Source organism: Pipistrellus kuhlii, unplaced genomic scaffold (assembly GCF_014108245.1).
Source record: "Pipistrellus kuhlii isolate mPipKuh1 unplaced genomic scaffold, mPipKuh1.p scaffold_m20_p_20, whole genome shotgun sequence".
NCBI classification, from domain to species: domain Eukaryota; kingdom Metazoa; phylum Chordata; class Mammalia; order Chiroptera; family Vespertilionidae; genus Pipistrellus; species Pipistrellus kuhlii.
Genome location: NW_023425516.1, coordinates 15,605,854 through 15,627,302, shown reverse-complemented (window position 1 = coordinate 15,627,302; position 21,449 = coordinate 15,605,854). Strand labels below are relative to the sequence as shown.

General features: G+C 47.6%; 1 protein-coding gene across 4 annotated transcripts in view; it reads right to left on the bottom strand.

Annotated features, from left to right (window-relative positions):
- Nucleotides 1-21,009, bottom strand: part of CUX2 (cut like homeobox 2) — a 192,516-nt gene extending 171,507 nt beyond the window's left edge. For 3 of the 4 annotated variants that reach the window (XM_036449271.2, XM_036449272.2, XM_036449273.2), the window contains exon 1: nt 20,738-21,009. In XM_036449271.2, coding sequence (XP_036305164.1) covers nt 20,738-20,800 — 63 coding nt within the window. In that variant the 5' untranslated portion in view covers nt 20,801-21,009. Of the gene's footprint in view, nt 1-20,052; nt 20,220-20,737 lie in introns of those variants that run through there. The other variant, XM_045585598.1, reaches the window with a different exon arrangement.
- Between the last annotated feature and the right edge of the window lie 440 nt (nt 21,010-21,449).

The window sequence follows — 21,449 nt, the reverse complement described above, 5'->3', positions numbered from 1 at the left end:
GGGAGGGGGAAATCTCCCAAGGTCCCCAATTTAAAATAAAGTCAGATCTTTTTCTCTCCCCTTCCTCACTACCTAATAACTACACTTGTGTGAAGTTGATGCTCTACATAACGAAAAGAGAGATCTCCTTGGAGAGGGTACAATCAGACAATTTTTAAGATCATGGAGCATTAGACCATTCCCAACTGGGTTTACTAATCAAACAGCCAAATCCTTCATAACCAGCCAATCCCTACAGGGCAATTAAATCTTTCCCCTTTAAAACACTTGCCACACTGTCTGGGGACAGAAAGAAAAATTTGCAAAATTCATTTGATAAATTAGCCAGGGAAAAGAAAGAAGTGAATCAAGCTTTGTTCTTTTCATTTTTTTTAATTATGGAATTCACAATGCCTGAATAATGTTTAATAAGAACTATGAAAATTCCTAACAGTATTACAACACAACACAAAAGAATTAACCTGGTTACCGTGAAAAATTGCATATTTAATTAAGAACAGAGAGTTCAAAACTACCCAGAGATTTCAAAAGTGCTGTTGCCTGAGGGGCCAAATTACATGCTTCCAGGGCTGCTAACGGAGTTAGCGCGTTCAGTCATTACCCAGGCGTTCCCATTAAGTGACTTTGGGCAGATGACATCAAATTCATTTCAAAAGCACCAGGAACTGAAGCATTCACTTGGGTAGTTTAAGGGAAAGCAACTATCCTGCTGGTACAAATCAGACCCCTTGTTGATAAAGGCAATAATTAAAGAATAATGTTAATTAGCTGCTTTTACTCGAAGAAAAGTATGGTAGTTGGAGTGCTTCCAGACTGTGGTGGTGGGAATCACTCTTTCTGAAAAGAGGGAAAGCTGCTGGTGGGAGTGGGGAGCCTCAGAGCCCCCAAGAAGAGAGAAAGATGGTGGAGGCTGGGACAGGGGCAAGACAGGACTGGTTAAGGAGGGTGGCCAGGAATGGGTCTCCTTGTTTGAGTCAGCCTGGTCACCCAGAGGCCTTTGGGGGGGAGAAGAGATGGTGCTGCCAGCATCTTGGGCACTATCACCACCAAGCCCACTTCCATCATGACAGACACTGGCAAACCCAGATCTCCCTGGTTGGCTGGCCACTTCCTGTCACACCCACTCCCTTCACACAATCTCCCATCACACCTATTCCCCTGCTCGGCTACTGCCTGTCACATTCACTCCCTTCACAGTTTGTCACACTCAGCACTGAATCACTACCTCCACCACCCTTACTATAGCAAATTTTTCTCCCGAAAGATGATCACCACAGTACCTCTCATCACACATGCTCTTCTTGTGATGTGACCTTGACACTCCTCCCATGGAGTGGTCCATCCTGTTGGCCCTTCCCTTTGACTCTTGGTGGGCTTTGGTAACTGCCTTAACCAGCAGAGTAGACGTAAGGGACTCTTTTCAACTTCCAAAGCTAAATCATGAAAACATCTTCCCTTCCACCTTGTTCTTTGGGGATGCTCACCCCTGGAACCCAGCCACCATGCTGTGAGAAAGCCCAAAATAGCCCACACAGAAAGACTACATGAAGAGGCCACATGCTGGTGGTGTTCTGGCTGGTAACCGAGGACCCGGGCCACAGCCAGCATCAACCACTAGATGTGTGAGTTGTTGAGTTAACCCAAACTTTGAATCTTCCAGGCTGATGTCACAAATATCCTGGAGTGAAGGCAAGCTTATTCATCTGGGTTCCATTTTATTTCCTTTCTTATAGATTCTATGTAAGTATAGAAGTTTATGAGTATAAACAATTGGTTTACTCCCACTAAGTTTTGGGGTGATTTATTACACAGCAATAAATGACTGCTATATTAACAGATACACACACTCACACATTTTAGGACATGTCTTATCTCCAACACCTTCCATTCCTCATGACCCATCAAAGAAGCCTAGCATAGGAAACAGGTTGATGGATCTGATCACCGGTGACAAGAACTTCTCCCAAAGAAAGCCATAACCAGCTTCTGTCTTATGCCTCTTTATCCAGCCCTCTAAAGCTCCAAGCACCTGCTGTGCGTGGGGGCAGGAAGTGCACAGCAAAGCACTATCCTGGGGCCTAGCGTGGAGGGAACACAGGAAGCCCCTTAGTATGGCTGAGACCCCATGAGACCTCCATGGCTAGGTCTTGCCAAAGGTAGGCACAGATTCACCTGACTCCCAATGAAGTGCTTTGACTCTCATTAGCAAGGTGCTTAATTAGGGCAGCACATCAATACATCCCAGAGAAACAAATTATGCTCTGATCCAAGCCCATTCACCTGCTGGTATCCAGCCAGCTCCAAGCCATTAGAGGGGCATTGGGCAGGATGCACAGGAGCAGGCACTGATGGGGCAGCTGAGGCAGGGGTCAGAGAGGTAGGTGGGGGAAGCCACCTTCCCTGGCATGCTTCAACCTTGGTAGCCAGTAGGCACAGGAACTAGGCCTGGGTTTCTCTCCTTCTGGCTCCAGAGAGGCATAAGGCCTCTGAAGGCCTCATCTACCACAAAATACCAAGATGATCAGCTCTGCTTGGAGAATAATTTTTTTTCCCAGAGATGAATTTCACAAAGTAGGTCATGGGCCATGGGACCAATCCTCTTGCTTGCAGAGACTGAGGAGGATGCCCTCCAAGGGATGGTGCTGGCTCAGAGAGGCTTCTAAGCTGCTGGCCCAAGGGGCCGATGGTCCAGCTACACCAGAACATGAAGGGCAGGAAATAGGCCTGGTTCCTCCCAGTCTCTGACTCATCATCAGCTCTAACCTCTGCCCCTGGGATCCTGACATCCCAGCTGCTTGTCAGTGCCCACTCTGGGAACCCTGGCCCAGGTTCTCACTCATGCCAGCCAGCACTGACCACGGTGAGCAAAACGTGGTTTACTTTGTAAACCTTTATAAAGTAAACCTGCACATACAGTAGCCCCTTCCCAACTATACGCAGTCTGTGCTTTGGGTATTCACAGAAATAACAAGAGGCAAGAGAGTCTACGACACTCTGAAGTCAGATTGCCTGGCTCTGCTGAGTGATCTTGGGCAAGACACTTAACCTATCTGTGTTTCAGCTTCCTCCTCCACAAAGTGGGATATTAATAGTGTCTGCGCTATAGAGTTGTTATAATTAAATCACTTAAATGATGGTATTTAGGAAGCACTTAGAATTGTGCCTGGTACACAGCCACCCTTGATAAGTGCTTATTAAGTGAAAAATAAATAAAACAAAAACTTCAGAGCTCCTCTCATTCCTGAATGGTCCTGTAAATTCTGCCCATGTTTTGGAATAGTTACACTGAGGCTAGAGAAGACAAACATCTCCACACTAGTCCAAGTCGACAAAGCTGGTCCCTACACCAGCTAAAACATGGGCACCACACAAGAAGCAATGGGACAACCGGGCTTAGTGAGGGTTGTCCAAAATGGGAAACCCCTCCTCCACTCCCACCCCCAATACTCAGCTCAACCGACTGCTGCCTTGCATAAAACGCAGGCCCGAAGATGCCAGCTCTTCTGCTGAAGAGAAGCCAGGAATCTGAGCTTTTAAAATGTGCCCTGATCAGAGCGCCAGGCTTGCAGTATTCACCACGTGCCACACCAGCTACTGCAACTGTGATGTAGAGCAGCGGTCACCAACCTTTCAGACCTCACAGACCACCAGTGGTCTGCAGATCACTCGTTGGCAATGGCTGCTCCAAAAGTTTCCTTAAACCAGCAGTCACCAACCTTTCGGACCTCATAGACCACCGGTAGGCAACCGCTGATGTAGAGCAATGAGCTCACCATCTGGGGGAGATAAAACAAGAACCAAGGATTCACTGGTGGCCTGAAAGCAATCCAGGCCAGGGTTGTACAAGCAGAAGATAAAGGATGGAGCCCAAACCAGCACAGTCAGGAAAGGAGGGCTGGGGCCAGGAAACAGCAAGGAGAACAGTGTTCCAGACAGAGGGAACAGCAAGTGCAAAGGCTGGAAAGTATGAAGAATATGGTAGTTTGGGATTAATGGAAGATGTAGGGGGTTGAGGAATGTAAGACTAGAGACTATGAAAGAGCTAAGGCTAGAGACTATGAAAGCCACTGGTAGATTCCTGCCAGAAACTCCTGGGGCAAAATCCCAATTCTACTGGGAAAATGCTGAGTGTGTCTACGGGAAGCTGTGGGCACCTGTGGGTTAGCTATAATAGTTGCTCTCACTGGAGGTGTGAATCCCTTGGATGGCCCCAGAGAAGCCATTTGAAGAAGGCCCAGTTGAAGAATAAATGTTCCTTAGTCATTTGCCTCCATTCCATTGCCTAAAATCACCTCTCCCACAGATGAGGGGAGATGTAACGAGGGAGCAGGCACGAGGGTGGGTGACAGAGTAACATTTATGGAGTACATGGTGCATGCCAGGCTCCATGCTAGGCCCATCTCATGAATTATCTCATTTCTTCAGCACTATGACCCTAAAAGCTAACTATAATTGGTACCCCCAGTTCACTAATAAGGAAACTGAGGTACCCAAAGGGGCAGTCTCCTGCCTTCATCACACAGAGATGACAGGAGAGCCAGGAGTCCCACTCTGAACTTGCACCAAGCTACCAATCTGGGTTTTTACTCTGGGGGTCAAATCAAGGCTGGGAGAGATAGGCAGGGGTGGTGGCCAATTCTGAGGAGGCAGCACCTGCCAGCTGGTCCCATGTCACCTTCACTGCAGTGAGATTAATGTGTGGGGTGGCCATGTTTAGCTTTAGGGAAATCATTTAATGCTACACCAAACTAGTCAAAAAATAATTGCACAGCAAGGAGACGTTAGAAGCTGCTGATGCCTGGGAGTGTGAGCATACAACGTACACACAAAGACACACACTAACACACTCAGACACACACATGAGAATGCAGACACACAGACATATATTCAAAGACTCAAAGGGACACAAAGAAACACTCAGACATACACTTAGAGAAACACACTAAGATATAAAACAAGGACACGCACATAAATGTGCAAAAACCCATAAACATACTCAAAGATATGCACACACAAAGATACAGCTAACATAAATACATAAATACAGCCATGTGACATTCACACCCATCCCTGTTTGTTCTTTTGACTAGGACTTTTGTGGCCTACTTTGTGCTCAGTCCTCTACTGCTAGGGGTACAAGTTGCTGCATGCCCTCCTGGAGCTCACAGTTCACAGAAGGAGGCAGGCATTAATCAATAATCCACTGACCTATGTTTGATACTCACTGTGGTGAGTGTAACAGAGATGGGGTCTGCTCTCTCAGGGAGAAGACTCTCCTTCTGAGAGTCTTTGAATGAATGCCTGTGTGTCTACATTCTCATGTGGGTGCCCTAAGGAAATGACATTGAGCAAACTCCCAGGGTCCAGGAGGAGTTGGTAGGAGGACATGTGGAAAGAGTGTCCCAAGCAGGAGGGGGTAAGTCCTGAAGAGGAAACTGAAGAAAAACATGTGTCTGAAACACAGGGCACAGGGAACATGGCTCAAGATCAAGGTCAAGAACAAAGGACAGCTCTAGCCAATCCAGTTCAGTAGACAGACTGTCAGTCTGCAGACTGAAGGGACCTAGGTTCAATTCGGTTATGGGCTTCTCCCCGGCCCAGGACCTGGTCAGGACATGTGCAGGAGGCAATAAATCAATGTGTTTCTCTCACATCAATGCATCTCTTTGTCTTTCCCTATCACTTCCACTCTCTCTAAGAAAATCAATGGAAAAATATCCTCAGGTGAGGATTAAAAAACAAACAACAACAAAGAACAGAGGTCATACTAGAATTAAGGTAATATACTAGTAAATCCAAAGCGGACTCTGCTAGTTAAGATGTATACGCTAAACCCTAATGCAACTACTAAAAAAAAAATACATTAAAAAATATAGTTTAAGATAATTAATAAGCCCGGCCAGTGTAGCTCAGTGGTTGAGCAACAACCTATGAACCAGGAGGTCAGGGTTTGATTCCTGGTCAGGGCACAGGCCTGGGTTGTGGGCTCGATCCCCAGTGTGGAGTGCAGGAGACAGCCAATCAGTGATTCTCTCTCATCACTGATGTTTCTATTTCTCTCTTCCTCTCTCATCCCCTCTGAAATCAATAAAAATATATTTTTAAAAATAATAATAAAATTAAAGGGCTACATGAGAAAATAATTACTCAAAGCAAAAGAAAGGATTAAAGGAGAAATACAGGAACAAAAGACATGAGATATACAGAAAGCAAAATGGCAAAAGTATATCCAACTATATCAATAATAATATTAAATGTAAATGGGTTAAACAATCCAATCAAAGGCACAGATTTCTAGACTATCATAGATTTAAAAAGATCCAATTGTACACTTTCTATAGGAAACACATTTTAAATTCAAGGACACAAATAGACTGAAAACAAAAGGATGAAAAAGACATGCTAACCATAAGAAAATGGGAGTGACTGTACAGATATAAGACAAAATAGACTTTATGCCAAAAAAATGTTACTAAAATAAAGAGGGACATCCTATATAATAAAAGCTTAATATGAAAATTGTCCCCTTGACCAGGAGTTTGACCACTTGCTTTGACATGCACTGACCACTAGGGGGCGGCACAGATCATGGTGGGCACTGGCAACACGCTGCAACCTCTTGCCAGCTACCTGGAAGTGGGGGTGACAGGGATGGAGGTACAGTGAGAATGTGGGGTGTCCGCCCGAGCTCTCATTCCCCCCGTTACCTTCCCCTGGGACACCATAACTCCCCATGGGTTCGCACAGAAGCAGGTCTGCAAGGTAGGCCAGGAGAGAATGAGCTGCCTGCACGTTTCCGTGTGGCGCCGCTGGGCGGCCCAGAGGCACACACTGCACCCTGGCCACAGCATCTGGCCACACTCACCACATCTCAGTGTGGGGACTCAGGCGCCATGATTCAGGTGGAGTGGGCCACATAGGGGTCAGCAGGACCTGCCCTTCCACGTCATATGCTCACACTTCGATAGCCGGCCAGGCCTAGGGACCACACCCTTATACAATTCCCTGCACCAGGCCTCTAGTCTATATATATATAAAAGCCTAAGGGACCATCTGACTGTTCAACTGTCTGATCCGCAGCTAAGACACACAATTACCACCAGAAGAGTAGATGCTCAATGCAGGAGCTGCCAAGCTGCGGTTCTTGGGTGATGAACCAGAGAGGAGGGAGCCTGATTCCAGGGTGCATCATATGAGAACCTCCCTCTCACAATCCTCGAGAGATGTCAGAGAGCTACTTTCGGCCCAACACCCAGAGGTTAAACTGAGGGGATCGGCGTTAATTCAATTAACAGTTAGAGACTTCAGTATCCTACTTTCCATAGTGAATAGAACAACTAAACAGAAAATCGAAGACTTGCAACACTATATAAACCAAGAATGGAGGGCAGGGGCCAGCCCATGCTGAGCCTGGAAGGTCACATTGGGGCCTTTGCCCCAAAGGCAATAGAATTGGAAATAGTTCTTAACAGGTTTTTAATTCTCACTAGTTGCCATTTGTCAAAAAGAGTGGAGGAGGCCCGGGTCAGTACAGGGACGCACATGGGAAAACCAAAGCCCAAGGGAGAACTAATGGGGGTATGGGCCCAAGAGCCAATGGTGGAGATGGAAGTATTGGAGGGGGGCTGTGTGAAGTATCTAGGTGGTAAAATCCCCATCAACACAGGGGAGAGAGAGGTGGTCAGGGCAACTGTCAGGTTTCTGTCCTGTAGACCTGGGTCAAGACCAGGTGTGAGGAGAGTTAGGTTTTTAACATCATAAGTAGGATACATCTTTGAAACAGACATTCAAGAAATGTCAAAAAGGTTATTGAGTCAATAGGTCTGGAGCCCTGAGTTAGAAAGTAGAGAAGTGGGAAGCAGTGGTGCTATGAACATAGATGAGACCACACAGGGTACCGATTTAGCTCAGTGGATGGAGCATCGGCCTGCGTATTGAAGGGTCCCAGGTTCGATTCCGGTCGGGGGCATGTGCCTTGGTTATGGGCACATGCCCAGTGGGAGGTATATAGGAGGCGGCTGATGAATGTTTCTCTCTCATCAATGTTTCTGGCTCTCTATCACTCTCCCTTCCTCTCTGAAATCAATAAAAATATATTTTTGGGGGGGGGAAATATTTGTGATTTGCTGAATACATATCAGGTTCAGAGCAAAGACCCTGGCCAGACTTGGGTTGGACAAGCCAGGGAGTAAGAACAAAAAAGTGAGGAGACAGGAGTCCCAGGAGCCATTCCAGACCTAGCCCTGGCTCTAAGTCTTTGTTTCCAGAAATAAGAGCAATAAGGGAAAGTTCCTCCTTGAAAGGAAAGAGCTTATGGAGCTAAATATGAAATGTGCTAGTAGAGTGGGGCTGATAAGGACAAGGAAAGGGGGGCTGGACTCAGCTGTTTAAAAAAAAAAAATCTGAAAAACTTTTTTAATAAACTCTACAAGTCTATCCCCTTCCTTCTTTATCAACGACACGATTTATTGACCAGAGAGGCCATATTGACTAAATAAATCTTGATAATGACCAAGGCAGCAATCAATACCTGCTTATTATCAGCCCGGGCTGAGAATTCCATCTTGCAGAACGAAGGCCCACGACAGGGTACACCACGTGGCTGCAGACTCCAGCGGGTAGGCTGGGATGGATGGCTGGCTAGATGGCACTCATTTTCCAGACCATGAGACGGACTCTTTCTTGTGTTATTCATTAACAACCCCTCCCATGCCTCTTAGGCTTGTGGATATAGATTCATTTCCATGAGTTGGCAGTGGCCAAGTGTTTTAAGAGGTTTTTTTTGTTTTGTTTTTTTTAAAGAAATTTAAAGGGAAAAATACAAGCATAATGACCACTTATGGGAGAAGCCCCTGGCAGGTAGCCAACAGACTGAGTTCATGCTCTACTGCTTGCTGGCAATATGACCTTGGACTCAATCTCTTGTGCCTCAGTCTACTCAAAAGTAAAAGGCATAGCAGTGGTTTTCTGTGCCTAGGGTTGTAAAAATTAAACATGGTATTTGTGAAGGGACCTGAACACTGTCTGGCATGCAATAAAGCTATTTGTTAAAGAACTGCCAGGCCTCCTTGTGCAGAGAGCTTTCTTCTCACCTTTCAAAACTTGCAGAAGCCAGGTGTGGCCTTGCTAAGGTCAGTCAAGTGGCATGTGGAGAGGCCTGACTTCCTATTCAATACTTCTCTATAAGGAGCCAGTCTACCTGGCCACTGGCTCTGGGCGGGCTGGGCGGTGGGACTCTGGCACTTGCTAAGGAAGGGTGATTTAGACTCCTGTGCTTGTGGGGTGCAGTGGAGGAGCCTGGGCCTGGCTGGAGTTCATTCCAGCTTCTGCAAACAAATTTCCAGCCTCCACTCAGATTTGGGCACCTCTGAAATGACAGTAAGGCCCAGGAGGTGAATGACAACCAACAATGTTGATGATGGCAATAATAATAAAAGTAATAATAGCCCTCTTGTTTCCTGAAAATGTCCATGGTCCAGCCCTGTGCTAAGGGCTTTCCATGTTTCACCTCATCAAATCTTCATAATCTCTCTACATAGTAGAGGATATATTTAATTCCCGTTTTACATATGAAAAAACTAAGGCTTAAAAAAGTCTAGTGAGTTGACTAAGGCCTCCCAATGAAGAAGCAGCAAGAACAGGGTGCAAAGTAAGATCTGCTCCAATTCCATGCTCAAAGTCATTTCAAATATTCTTCCCAGGGCAACTGAAATTCAATAGGAAATACTCTCAGATTCTAATGATTATTATATTTTCACTAGGATATAAAGATATTATTATTAACAATAATCATTATTTAGGGAAGGCTTAGAACATGCCCAGTCCTAGGCTAGTGTATACATTGGCTTGTCACTCTTTACTTCTCACACTCTTAAAGAAAAGTCCTTCTATCTCCAAATTATTATAAAATAGAAGCTTTCCAAGGGCAGGGACATGGTCAGTTTTGTCACTGCTGCACCCCAACACTCACATAACACCTGATATATAGCAGGTGCTGAATAATGTTCATTAAATGAACCAACAAATGACCTGTTCAACTACACAGGGAAACCCCATTTGAGATAGAAAAATTGAGGCTTAGAAAGGATCTCTCAGCCACAGAGGAAAGCAGACACTTCAATCCTGTATTTTGCCCTACCATAAACTAGGGTTGTTTTTTTAATGGAGGATATTTTCCAGTTGATTTTTAGAGAGAGTGGAAGAGAGAGGGCAAGACAGAGAAATATTAATGTGAGAGAAACACATCGATTGGTTGTTTCCAGGGCCCAGCTCGGGAAGGAGCCTGCAACTGAGATATGTTTGACCGGAATCAAACCTGGAACCCTTCAGTCCACAGGCCAACGCTCTATCCACTGAGCCAAACTGACCATGGCCTGCCTTTCCTTTTTTGAAATGCCTGTTGGGCTGATCAAGTTGGCCTATGAACAAGCTGTTGTCCCCCATAACAGCTGTCCCACTGGCTGCAGTGGACCTGCTTTGAGCTGTAACTGAAGCCACCAAACCATCACTTAATGGCCCACAACCTGACGGCAATTAATTAATGAATTTATTAATTAGGATGGAAGCCACCTCCCAGGCTGAAATTGGGGTCACCAGTTTCTAAAGAGAGACTGACAGAGCTAAAGATAAACCCTCATCCATCCTCCACGAGCTTGAGGCTGGAGCCCAATTCCCAGGTGTGGAGTGAGCGCCTTTCAAGAGCCAGAGATGAGTGAAGCAGCTGTGAGGTCTGAGAGGAGATGGGTCCCCCAGGGCCACTCCCCCAAGGTGAAGTAAAGGCAGCTGCCCACCTCAGCCTTTGTGTGGAATTCATCTGCTCCATTATGCAAATGTTTATTGGGAACTATGTTCTTGCCCTCCTGAGGGAGGAAGGAAGAGAGTAAACAAATGAATAAATAAATATGCATTATCACATCAGATAAAGCAGGGTAAGGAGATGGGGGCAGGCTATTTTGGAAAGAAGTTAGGAAGGACCTCTCTGAAGAGGTGATATTTAAAGAGATGACTGATGAGAGAGAGGAGGGGGGGAGAAAGAGACAAGAACGAACTACAGAGATGTCTGGGAAAGTTTCCCAGGTAGAGGGAATAGCAAGTGCAAAAGCCTTTGATTCTAAGGTCCTAGAGTTTTCAAGGAACAGTGAGGAGGCCAGAATGGCTTAAATAAAGAGGGGAAGAGTGGCAGGAGATGAGAACAAGAGACAATGAAGGGAAGGAGGAATCTCGTCAGGATGGGCCTAAGGACCAAGTAAAGATAGGCAACCAGGAGGCAATGCTGAGAGTGACGGCTCCCAGGTTCCCAATAAGACATAGCAGGTATCTATGCACTGGTGCCTTAGATAGATGTCCAAGTCTCAGTTCACCTTTTCTATAAGAGTGTGGTCCTCTGAGAAGCAGATACAAAAGCAGGATTAAAAGGCACAGAGACATTGGAGTCCATGCTTTCACATATGGAAGGAAGCCAGCGTGAAGGAGAAAGAAGGAAGGGAGGGAGGGAAGGGGAGAAGGAGGGAAGAGGGGAGGGAAGGAGTGAGGGAGGGAAATAGGTTAGTTGGTTCTTGGTTGGAAGGTTGGTTTGTGGAAGCATCCTAGATTGCTGAGGAGTCCAGAGTCAGCAGAGCAGGCCCGTGTGTCCAGGAACAGGTCCTCTTTAGACCTACACTCAGTCCCTTGCAGAGACTGAATCTGAGAGCAACATCTAGGGCCACTGGTCAATCATACTTCCTGCAATCAGAGATCTGCAAGGCACATTCTCATGGCCACCACAGGAATACCACTACATTACTATACCCATCTTAAAGACAAGAAAACCAAGTCTTAGGGGAAATAACTTGCCTAAGGACATACTGGTACAGTCAGGAAGGAGCACAACTGGGATATTATGAACCCTGTGCATAATCATGCGATAGAAAGAGGAAATGGGCAAAAGGCACTTTGGTCAAGAATTGAGCTCAATATCTTGTTGAAAATAAAAGTGATAGGCACCTAAGGCTTTTACAGGGTTTGACAGTTTACAAAGTGCCCAGTGACAGAGCGTTCACTCCAAGCGATGCATGTGCCAAACGTTATTTTATGCTCCATCCTTACTCCAAATTGTCAGACAGTAAGAGTAAAGATGTAGATGGGTCCAACAGCCCACTCAGAATCTGCCTTCCCTCAATTCCTTGCATGCACTATTCTCCCACCCACCTCAGGGTCTTAGCACATGCTACTCCCTCTTCTGGGATGCTTTTCCCTGACCTTGTCCTTGAGGTCTTTGCTGAAGGGTCACTTTTTCCAGGAAGTATCTCAGAATCTAATCCCAACACCTGTCTGTCCTGTGCATCCATTTCCCTCACTGTCTGTGGACTCAGTAAGAACCGGCACTTTGCCTTCCTCATTCACCATATCTCCAGTATATAATTATCAGTTATACTTGTTATTTATTATGATTGTTGTCATTTATATAACCATTAGTCATAAATATTATTTTTAAAACAATATAAAAAGCAATTATACCTTGAGTAGTGAATATTCATTTCCAAAGTCAAGGACAATAGCAATTATAATTATTAACATTATATAACATTTCTACATGCTGAACACAAACCTCAGCATTTCACATGCATCAACTTGCTTAACCCTCACAAAGAAAGCTTAAGGAGGTGATACTACTATTACTCCCATTTTATATATGAGAAAACTGAGGCTCAGAAAGGTTCAGTGACTTACCCAAAATCACACAGCTGTTTAGTGGCAAAGCTGGGACTTGAACCCAGGCCACCTTGCTCCAGAGTCCTCACTAAGTGTTTTTTGGGAGTGGGAGGGGACAGGGCTTGATTCTACAGATACCTGGTTTCACCAGCACACATAAAAGGCGACAGGCACCTCAAATAGGTGTCCCCAGCAGAGTGGCCTCGATTGACCACCCCGTTCAGGGAAAGCTGCCCTCAATAGGCCATCCTGGTAACCCCTGTGGTCTCCCTGTCTTCAGCACCCACACCCCACACAGACAGCTGGACAAGTCAATCGACCGTAATGGTTCCCGGGGAGCCGTTTACCCCGGCCAGCTTGAGGGACGGCGGCTCAGAGAGTCTTAAGCACTGCTCGGCTCCAGGCGTCTCGGGCAGACGACCAGCTCGGGCCAAAGAGGCCGAGGATTGATTTTTTCTTTCTTTCTTTGTAATGACAAATGTGTATCCTAGAACTGCTGTTTCATTTGGCTGAACTAAAGGATGGCAGAGGCTGGGGGTGGAGGGAATAGTGAAGAGACTGGCAAGAAACGAAGGGGGGGGTGTGTGTGACTGAGACACTGCAGAGACCGCAGGCTCTGTGCCCCCCTAATTATATATCTCGCCGTGAGTTGATCAAGGACCTTTCTTTTTTTCTTTTTTTTTCCCAAAAATGCAGGTACTTCTGACACTAGGCACTTGGAGAAAGGCAGCTCAGTGGCCTCAACAGCCACCCTCCTCATGACTTGCCTTGTGATCTCCACAGCTGGCCTAACCACTGTGCACCTTGAACTTGGGCCCTTTACAATTGCTGTTTCCTCTGCTTGGCATGCCCTTCCCAGGTCTCCATGCCCTGCCCAGCGTGATCAGAGCTCTTGATTTGTTGAAGACACTGGCCATTCGGATATCATAGGTAATATCCCCCATGTTTTAAATGCTGATAACTTTTACGTAGTGTTTTAGAATATTGCACTAATCTAAGCAGACACATCCAAGGGTCAGACATAGCTCCCAGTCTGTAACCTCTGTGGTCAGAACTCCAAAAACATAAGACATTACATAGAATATTAGTAACATACTAATATAGTAAGCCCCAATGGAATAAGAGAAAACATGCCCAGAAAGCTCTGAAACAGCCTGCAAGGCCAGCTAGTTCCAGGAGCTGCTGTTTGTTTGGTTTATTCATACACACACACACACACCCCCCCCCATCTCTCAAAATGCCAACCACAATAAGAAGAGCTTATAGAACAGTAATTGTGTGCCCAACACTTTGCTAAGCACTTTTATGTTTAAGGTGCTTTAATCTTCAAGAACAACTAAAAGATGGTGACTACTATTAGTCCCATTTAAAGACAAGGAAAGCAAGGCTCGGAGGTTAAGTGACCTATCTAAAGTCACACAGCTAACATGACTTTGGATAGATCCAGGATTGGAAGCCAGGGTTGGAAGTCAGGGAGGTTCCTGGTATTTCCCTCTTGAGGTAAAGAGTAAAAAATAAATTCCAAGAATAAGTTCAATCCACCTTAATACTCTTAACTAAAAAGAGAAAAATTGCCCAGCTGGCGTGGCTCAGTGGTTGAGCATCCACCTATGAACTAGGAGGTCAGAGTTCAATTCCAGGCCAAGGCAGATGCCCAGGTTTCAGGCTCAATTCACAGTGGGTGGCATGCAGGAGGCTTGATCTCCAATGGGGGACGTGCAGGAGGTGATCAATGATACTCTCTCCTCATAGATGTTTCTCTCCCTCTCCCTTTCTCTCTGAAATCAATAAATATATACTAAAAAAAAAAAAAGAAAAAAACTTCAGCCATAACACAACTTATGTAGCAACTATCACATAGTAGACTAGGGTCAGCAAAAGATGGCCTTCAGACCAAATCTGGCCCTATGCCTTTTTTAAAAATAAAGTTTTATTGGAATACAGCCACATCTATTCATTCTTATAGTCTATGGCTCTTTCAAGCGACAGTGGCAGAATGGAGTACTTGCAAAAGAGACCACATAGCCTGCGAAGACTAAAGTATATTATTATTATGACTCTTCCTAGAAAAAGTTTGCTACCCCTTAGGGTTGGCCTCATCGGTATCCTAGAGTGTCTAGAGAAATGGAGCACCTGGAGAAGGCTCGAGGTTAAAACCCTCAGGGGAAACAGTGTCCTTAGTGATGTGGGAGCACACTTGCACATTAAAGGAGCAAAGGAAGCTTCTTTAGCATTCCTTAGGCTAAGTGATATCGATATTTGGGCTGAAATTGAATAAAATGAAGGAGTCAACATAGGAAGGTCTGTAGAGAAGGGAGCTGCAAGTGCAAAGGTCCTGAGGTAGGAAAGTACTTGATATGTTTGAGGGACAAAAAGAAGGTCATTGTGATGGAGCAGAATTTGTAAGGAGCGAAAGGCTGGAGATGAAGCCAGAGAGATACCAAGGGGACAGCTCATGGGGAGCCTGAAAATCAGGGGGAAAGACTTTAGATTTTAATCTAAGCATGATAGGAATATATTGCTCATATCCTATAAAACATTACAAACCATTTTATGAAGGATTCATCAATACTAGAAACCAAATAACTCCAACCTAGACATGTTTTCTTGGCTCAAAAATGTGCTTAAAATGTCAGTCGCACCCCACCACCACCACAATAGGCCCCAAGACCATTAGAAGACAATGCATGTAACTGGCACACAAATTATGTCACCACCTTTATCATAACCCAATTTGGCAGACCAAATGGGCACAGCTGGTCAGTGTGATGGATTATGAAATGGGAGACTTGGGATGCTGGGTGATTCGCGCAGAAGTGCTAGAGGCACACAGACTTAGAGGTCTTGGGACCCTTGCCCTCTGCCAATGACCTACACCTTCCCTGACATCTGTCATAAATAAAGAGCATGCCCCAGGAAGAACAATAAAACAGAAGGCTGGACCCTGCATTCCAAAACCAGGGACAAAGCCAGGGCATCACCTAGGTCCTCTTCCCACGCTCTCCTCTGCCAGGCTCCACCGCTGAATTAGATAACCGGAAAGCTGCCAGAAATTCAGCACTTTTAGACAGCAGCAGAGAAAACCACATTTTCTGGATGGCCACATCTACCATCACCCAGGACCAAATTTAGCACCAGCCAAGGTGTTCACATTTGAAATCCCAGGTGCTGAAAGCAAGGTTACTACAACAATGTCAAGTTTGAAGACAAAATCCTTTTTTTAATAGGAGAAAAGAAGGAGGAAGAGGAAGCAAAGGAGGAGGAGGAGAATGAGGAAGATAAATAAAAAAGGAGAGAAAGAAAAAGAGGGAGGGAGGGAAGAAAGGAAGGAGAAAGAAAAAGAGAGAAAATCACCACCACCATCAGAAAAGCTGTTCCTAGTCAAAATAGCACACCACCTAAAATAACCCATCGAGCCCTACCGGGTTTAGCTCAGTGGATAGAGCGTCGGCCTGCGGACTAAACAATCCTAGATTCAATTCCAGTCAAGGGCACAGGCCTGGGTTGCCCATCAATAATTCTCTTTCATCACTGATGTTTCTATCTCTCTCTCCCTCTCCCTTCCTCTCTAAAATCAATAAAAATATATTTAAAAATAAATAAAATAAAATAAACCACCGAGATGCTATCCGTGGTTTCTTAATTTTCTATAGTGAACTCAGGTATTAATAAAAAAAAACAAAAAACTTCGAGACCTCCAACAGCAAAGGCAGTCAGGGATGAGATGTTTGTTTTCTCTTGGCACTCAAAGAGAGAACCCATCTTTGGAAGTAAATTCTGCAGTGTTGAGAAACCAGAATTTTGGGATGCCCAGAAAAGACTGCTGGGTTCTTTAAATAAAAATTCAACATGTTTCTAGCTCCTTCTGCAGAAAAGGCCCATAAGGTTCTGATGAATTGGAGAGGCAGATGGAATGGGATCACCCACTGATTAGACCTGTAAGGGTCCAGGGGACTGGCCAATTCTTTGATATATATATTTTTTTATTCACAGAGGTACTGCTAAAAATCTCCCCTCACTCCTTCTCCCCCACCTCTCCTTGTCTCCCCGCTCCCGCAGCCCTCACCTAATGCCAACCAGTCTCATGGGCCGGGACCATGCCAAGCCCAAGCCCAGTCTGCTCATGCTCCCTGCCCTGGCAGTGATTCTATTACGGTGAAGTTTCCAAAGTTAGGATTCCGCCAACAAGGCTGATAGCTTATTTACTGCTGTCATCTACAGAAAGAGGAATTTTGACACATTGTTAAATGATAGCACATTTAGATAAGTCAAGCTGTCAGAGGCTCTAATGGATGTCTAAACTCTCTGTGGCTGATATGTAAAATTTATGCACTTCAGAATATCATAAGGTTATAATATTTTAATCACATCCACGCTCTTTTCTAAACTTTGAGCAGGGAAAAACATTCCATCAAGCCCCAATTCCTGTGTGCCAAGAAACTGAGCTTTCCCAGAAGTTTCTCCAAACTCCTTACAGAAGTCCAGCCCTGTCGATCTTTCTCCCTAAATGTTCACACCTCAAGCAGAATGTGCCTTTTCCTCCAAAACTCACACCATCGTGATCCTTCCCACCATTTCCTCCCAAGAAATGAATATGCATTTAGATTGGGCACCCTCACTTGGACCAGATACCCTCAACTCTGGACCCAGCACACCTTTAAAAAGAAGTGGCAAAGTAGAGCAGAAAAGAAAGTCATAAAGGTGTGAATCCAGTTATGACGATTATACACAGAAAAGCTATAAAAAATACTGCGTTAGTAATGTTCACCATAAAGCAATCTTATAACCAAATGAAATATGTCCGGCATTATCTTTGGGATGGAATTTTATTTCTCCTCATTTCCTGCACTGCTAACAACAGCAAAAAAGAAGGAAGAGTGGAAGCAGTGTCAGGGGTCCTGGTACAGGGTGCTACATGTCAGAGGATCTTTACCATCACCAGCCCACAAGTCATTAAGACTTCTGACTGACTTCCTCCCTAGGAAAATATCCCTGTTGTGTTCAGAGACAGCATTGGAAGGAATAATAACTGGACCGCTTCCATATTTGAAAAATATATACTTCCGAAGGGCTGCACACTGGGCTAGTACAAGGTCACCTTTCTTGCGAGAATTGGGATGGCGTCAGCAGCATGGTCTGGCCTGGGGACACTGGCTGCCTTTGCTGCCTCCGCCACTTTAACACTCAGCAGCCAGGCTGCCTGAAACCACTCAACCTGAACCAAGAATTGAAACCAAGCACCTCCTCACACTCACAAGCAGTTGGGCCTGGTGATGAGCATGCCCAAAGCTTTCAGCCTGTGCAAGGCCTGGCGTGGGGGCCTGTCTCTCCTACCTGGGTCTCAGAATGAGCCAGCAGACCTTTTCTTTCCTAGTCATCTCCTCTATAAGAGGAAAGCAGAAGGGAAAAAATGAAAATAAAAGTGTGGCGCAGGAGTCATTAGCATTATGCACAAGAGATGATCCTGAGCAAAAGTGCTTAGGTTCATAATCCGTTCCAACAAAAATGCCATCAGTGAGAATGGAGGGGGAAGCTGCAGGCCTGTTGTGTAGGGGACCAACTGAGCATTTCAGGATTAGAACAGGGACGATGGCAGATGTGAGGGCCTGTGTGTTTGCACACAGCCACACTGCCACATTTATTTCTCTGCTCTCTAGAAGTGTACAGCCATTCAAACTCCCACGGGGGCCCCCTCCCCACTTAATATCCATGTAAATGAGCTTATCCTCCGTTCCTGGAGCCTTTCCCTTCTGTGCCAAACACACTGGCCATTGTCTTCCTGAACACGCCCGCCCATACACCTTGTCAGAAGGCCAGCCTTACAGCCCGGTTCCCCATCACCCTGCCGCCTTCATACTTCCCAGTTCAAATCTGCTTTTCCACCTCAGCATCCTCTAAAATCCTAACCAAGGTTCCCAAATCAATGAGAGTCCAACTGAAATCAAGATCTGGGTGACCTCAACAGCTCCACAAAAGGCCCCTGAGCCGGAGAAGGAAGAGAGTAAGGTTTAAACCCTCCCCCGCCGCAGCTCAGAAATCAGCCCCTCTGCACCCAGCCCTCCCCGCTGCAGGTTGAGCTCCCCAGACTGAAAACGAGTTATCTAATGAAAATTGTGTTAACTGACATTCCAGCCAACCGGGAGCAAATACCAGCGCTGTAAATCTCGCTGCAGAAATTTTCTCCAGCTCAGAATAACAATAGGACCCTGCAAAGGGCTTTCGCCAGCCCTTCTGGTTCTTCTCCTCTTGTCTGCCACGTTCTTGTCATTCCTTATGTTACAGAACATCAATCATAAATAAAGACGCTGTCCCCCAGCCATGCCCGGGTCTCATTTACAAACATTAGCAGGGAATACGATTACCACTGGCCTTCGTGCCAAGCTCAATGTGGCTGCTCAACACTCTCTCTCTCTCTCTCTCTCTCTCTCTCTCTCTCTCTCTCTCTCTCTCTCTCTCACACACACACACACACACACACACACACACACACCACACACTCCCAGAGAGGCCACTTTAGCATCATTTAAACCAACAAGCATAGCTCACATCCCTGCCCGCAGCTGGCCACCAAACTGAGCCCCAACTCAAGTGAGGACTTGGAATTGCAAGGCACTTGCAGTTATTAACTGCATGCCTGAGTGCCCCGATTTTCTCTCCAGCCCAATGGCTTTGGGGGAGGGGGATAAGCAGGGGGGGGGGGGTCAGGGAGGAAGACTTAGGCCAGGGGGAAGGGAGTACTGGAACCACTTATCAAAAGAAGAAACTTAGAGATTTGTCTGCAGATATTTTTTTAAGTGGGTCCCTTTTTATCTCCAGACTGAAGCCGTCGCTTTTTCGCTTTTTCCAAGAATGTCAAGGCCAAGGCAGGATGCTGTAATCGCCTGTTAACAGCACCATTTCCCTGCTCCTTGTTCCCACTGTGTCTGCCTAGGCTTTTTGAGACGCCAGGATTTGGGGACTTATCCGGAGCGTCCTGGGGCACCGAGGAAAGAATAATGGCTGGAGCTGGTATTCTCTGAGATCCCACCGCCAGCCCCACCTCCTAAGAGGGTCAGCAGAGAGCACTCCGAAATCTGGGGGAGACTCCCAGGGAGAGGTGGAGAGGGATAAAGTGCTGGGGTTGGGGAGGAGAAAGAGGAGGAAAGTGAGGAGGAAAAACTGGAGGCAGAAGACGGCGAGGGCATCTCCCATTTAAAAGTTCCCAAGGGCCCGCGAGGCGGGAGTCACCTGCTCTGCGGCGCTCCAGGCTCTCCGGCCCCCGAGGCAGGAGCGCAAACTTGAGCGCGCCCGGGGCCCATCTCCACCGCCCGTCCCCATGTAGACCTGGCAAGGGGGGGATAAAGGCAAGAAGCAAAGACGAACCCCGAGAACCCGGCCCGAGTGGAGAGATCTGCCGAAACAGGCGGCCAGTCCTGCGATTGTGGCTGGGGCAGCAGCAGCGGCCCCCGGGTGGCGGCGCGTCCAGACAGCGCAGCCAGGCGGCGGCGGAGGTGGCGACCGGCGGCGGGGCGCGGAGCCGCCTCCTCACCAACCCCGGCTGCCTCCTCCTCTCTCCGACTCCTCCCTGCCCACCAGCTCCCTCCCTCCTTCACCCCAACCCCAGCTCCAGCCCCAGCCGGGCGCCGACAGGCACGCGGCGCACTCCGCGGCCTCCCCCGGCGCCGCGAAGTTGGGAGGCGCGCAAAGTGCGGGGCAATGGGGGCTCTCGGGGGCCTCTCCCGTAGCCCCCAGCCCGGGACCGAAGCCTCTGCCTTCCCCGTGCCTCTCTCGGCCGTTCGCCAGCCGGCTAAGTCCCCGGGCAGAGGGCTCACTAGCGCTTCTCCATGGTCGCAGCGGCTAATCGATGATTGAACCGAACAAAGAGCAGCGGCGAGATCAATTCCTAATACCTATCGATGGGCAGCGGGCAGGCGAGCCCGGGCGAGCCCCAGCAGCCGCCGCCCGCCGCCCCGGGGCGCCCTCCCGCCCTCCCAGGGACCTCCCCAATGCGCCCAGGGCGCGCCCGAGGGCTCCCCGCGGCCGCGCGGCCGGCGCTGCCCACACTAACCTGGAGTCGCCGTAGATCAAATCGCTTCCAATATTGAAACATCGATCCCACATTGGCGGCCATCTTGGGGGCTATTCGAGACGTACACACACAAGAGTTTGGCTTTTCTCAATGGCTGCACTCAATATCCGGGCTGGACTCCCCCCAACCCCGGGGCCGCCACTGGCCGCTCGGGCTCTGCGCGCCACCGCCCGGGACCCCGCGACGCCCCCCGGCCTCTTGCCGCCCGCTGCCCCTCGGCGCCGCCGCGCCGTCGCCGCCGCCGGGCCCGGGAGCCGTGAGCCCCCCCACCCTCCCCCGACCCCCGGAGGGCGCGGGAGGAGCGCGCCTGGCGGGGAGCTCGGCGCCCGCCGGGGGGAGGCGGCCGAGGATGGGGTGGGAGGGAAGAGGTGGGGGGAGGCAGCCTCTTCGAGAGGCGCCGGCGCCGCCGCTGCCCTGCCTGCAGCCGGCTCCCGGGCCCGCGAAGCGCTCGCTGCATCTCCCCCCAAGTCCGGGGTCGGTGTGCCGAGCGATTGCACTTGACTTTGGCTTTTTGCAAACTTATCAATACTGACGTAACGTGCTGATCAATGCAAAGGGAAGTTTGGGAGGGGGGCTGCGGGAGGCCAGCGCGCGGGGCGCCTACTCTCCTTCCAGCACCTGTCTACCCCCCACTCCCTGCACTGCATACTCAAAAATAAAAAGTTAATAGTTTGCAATGCTTTTTTCTTCT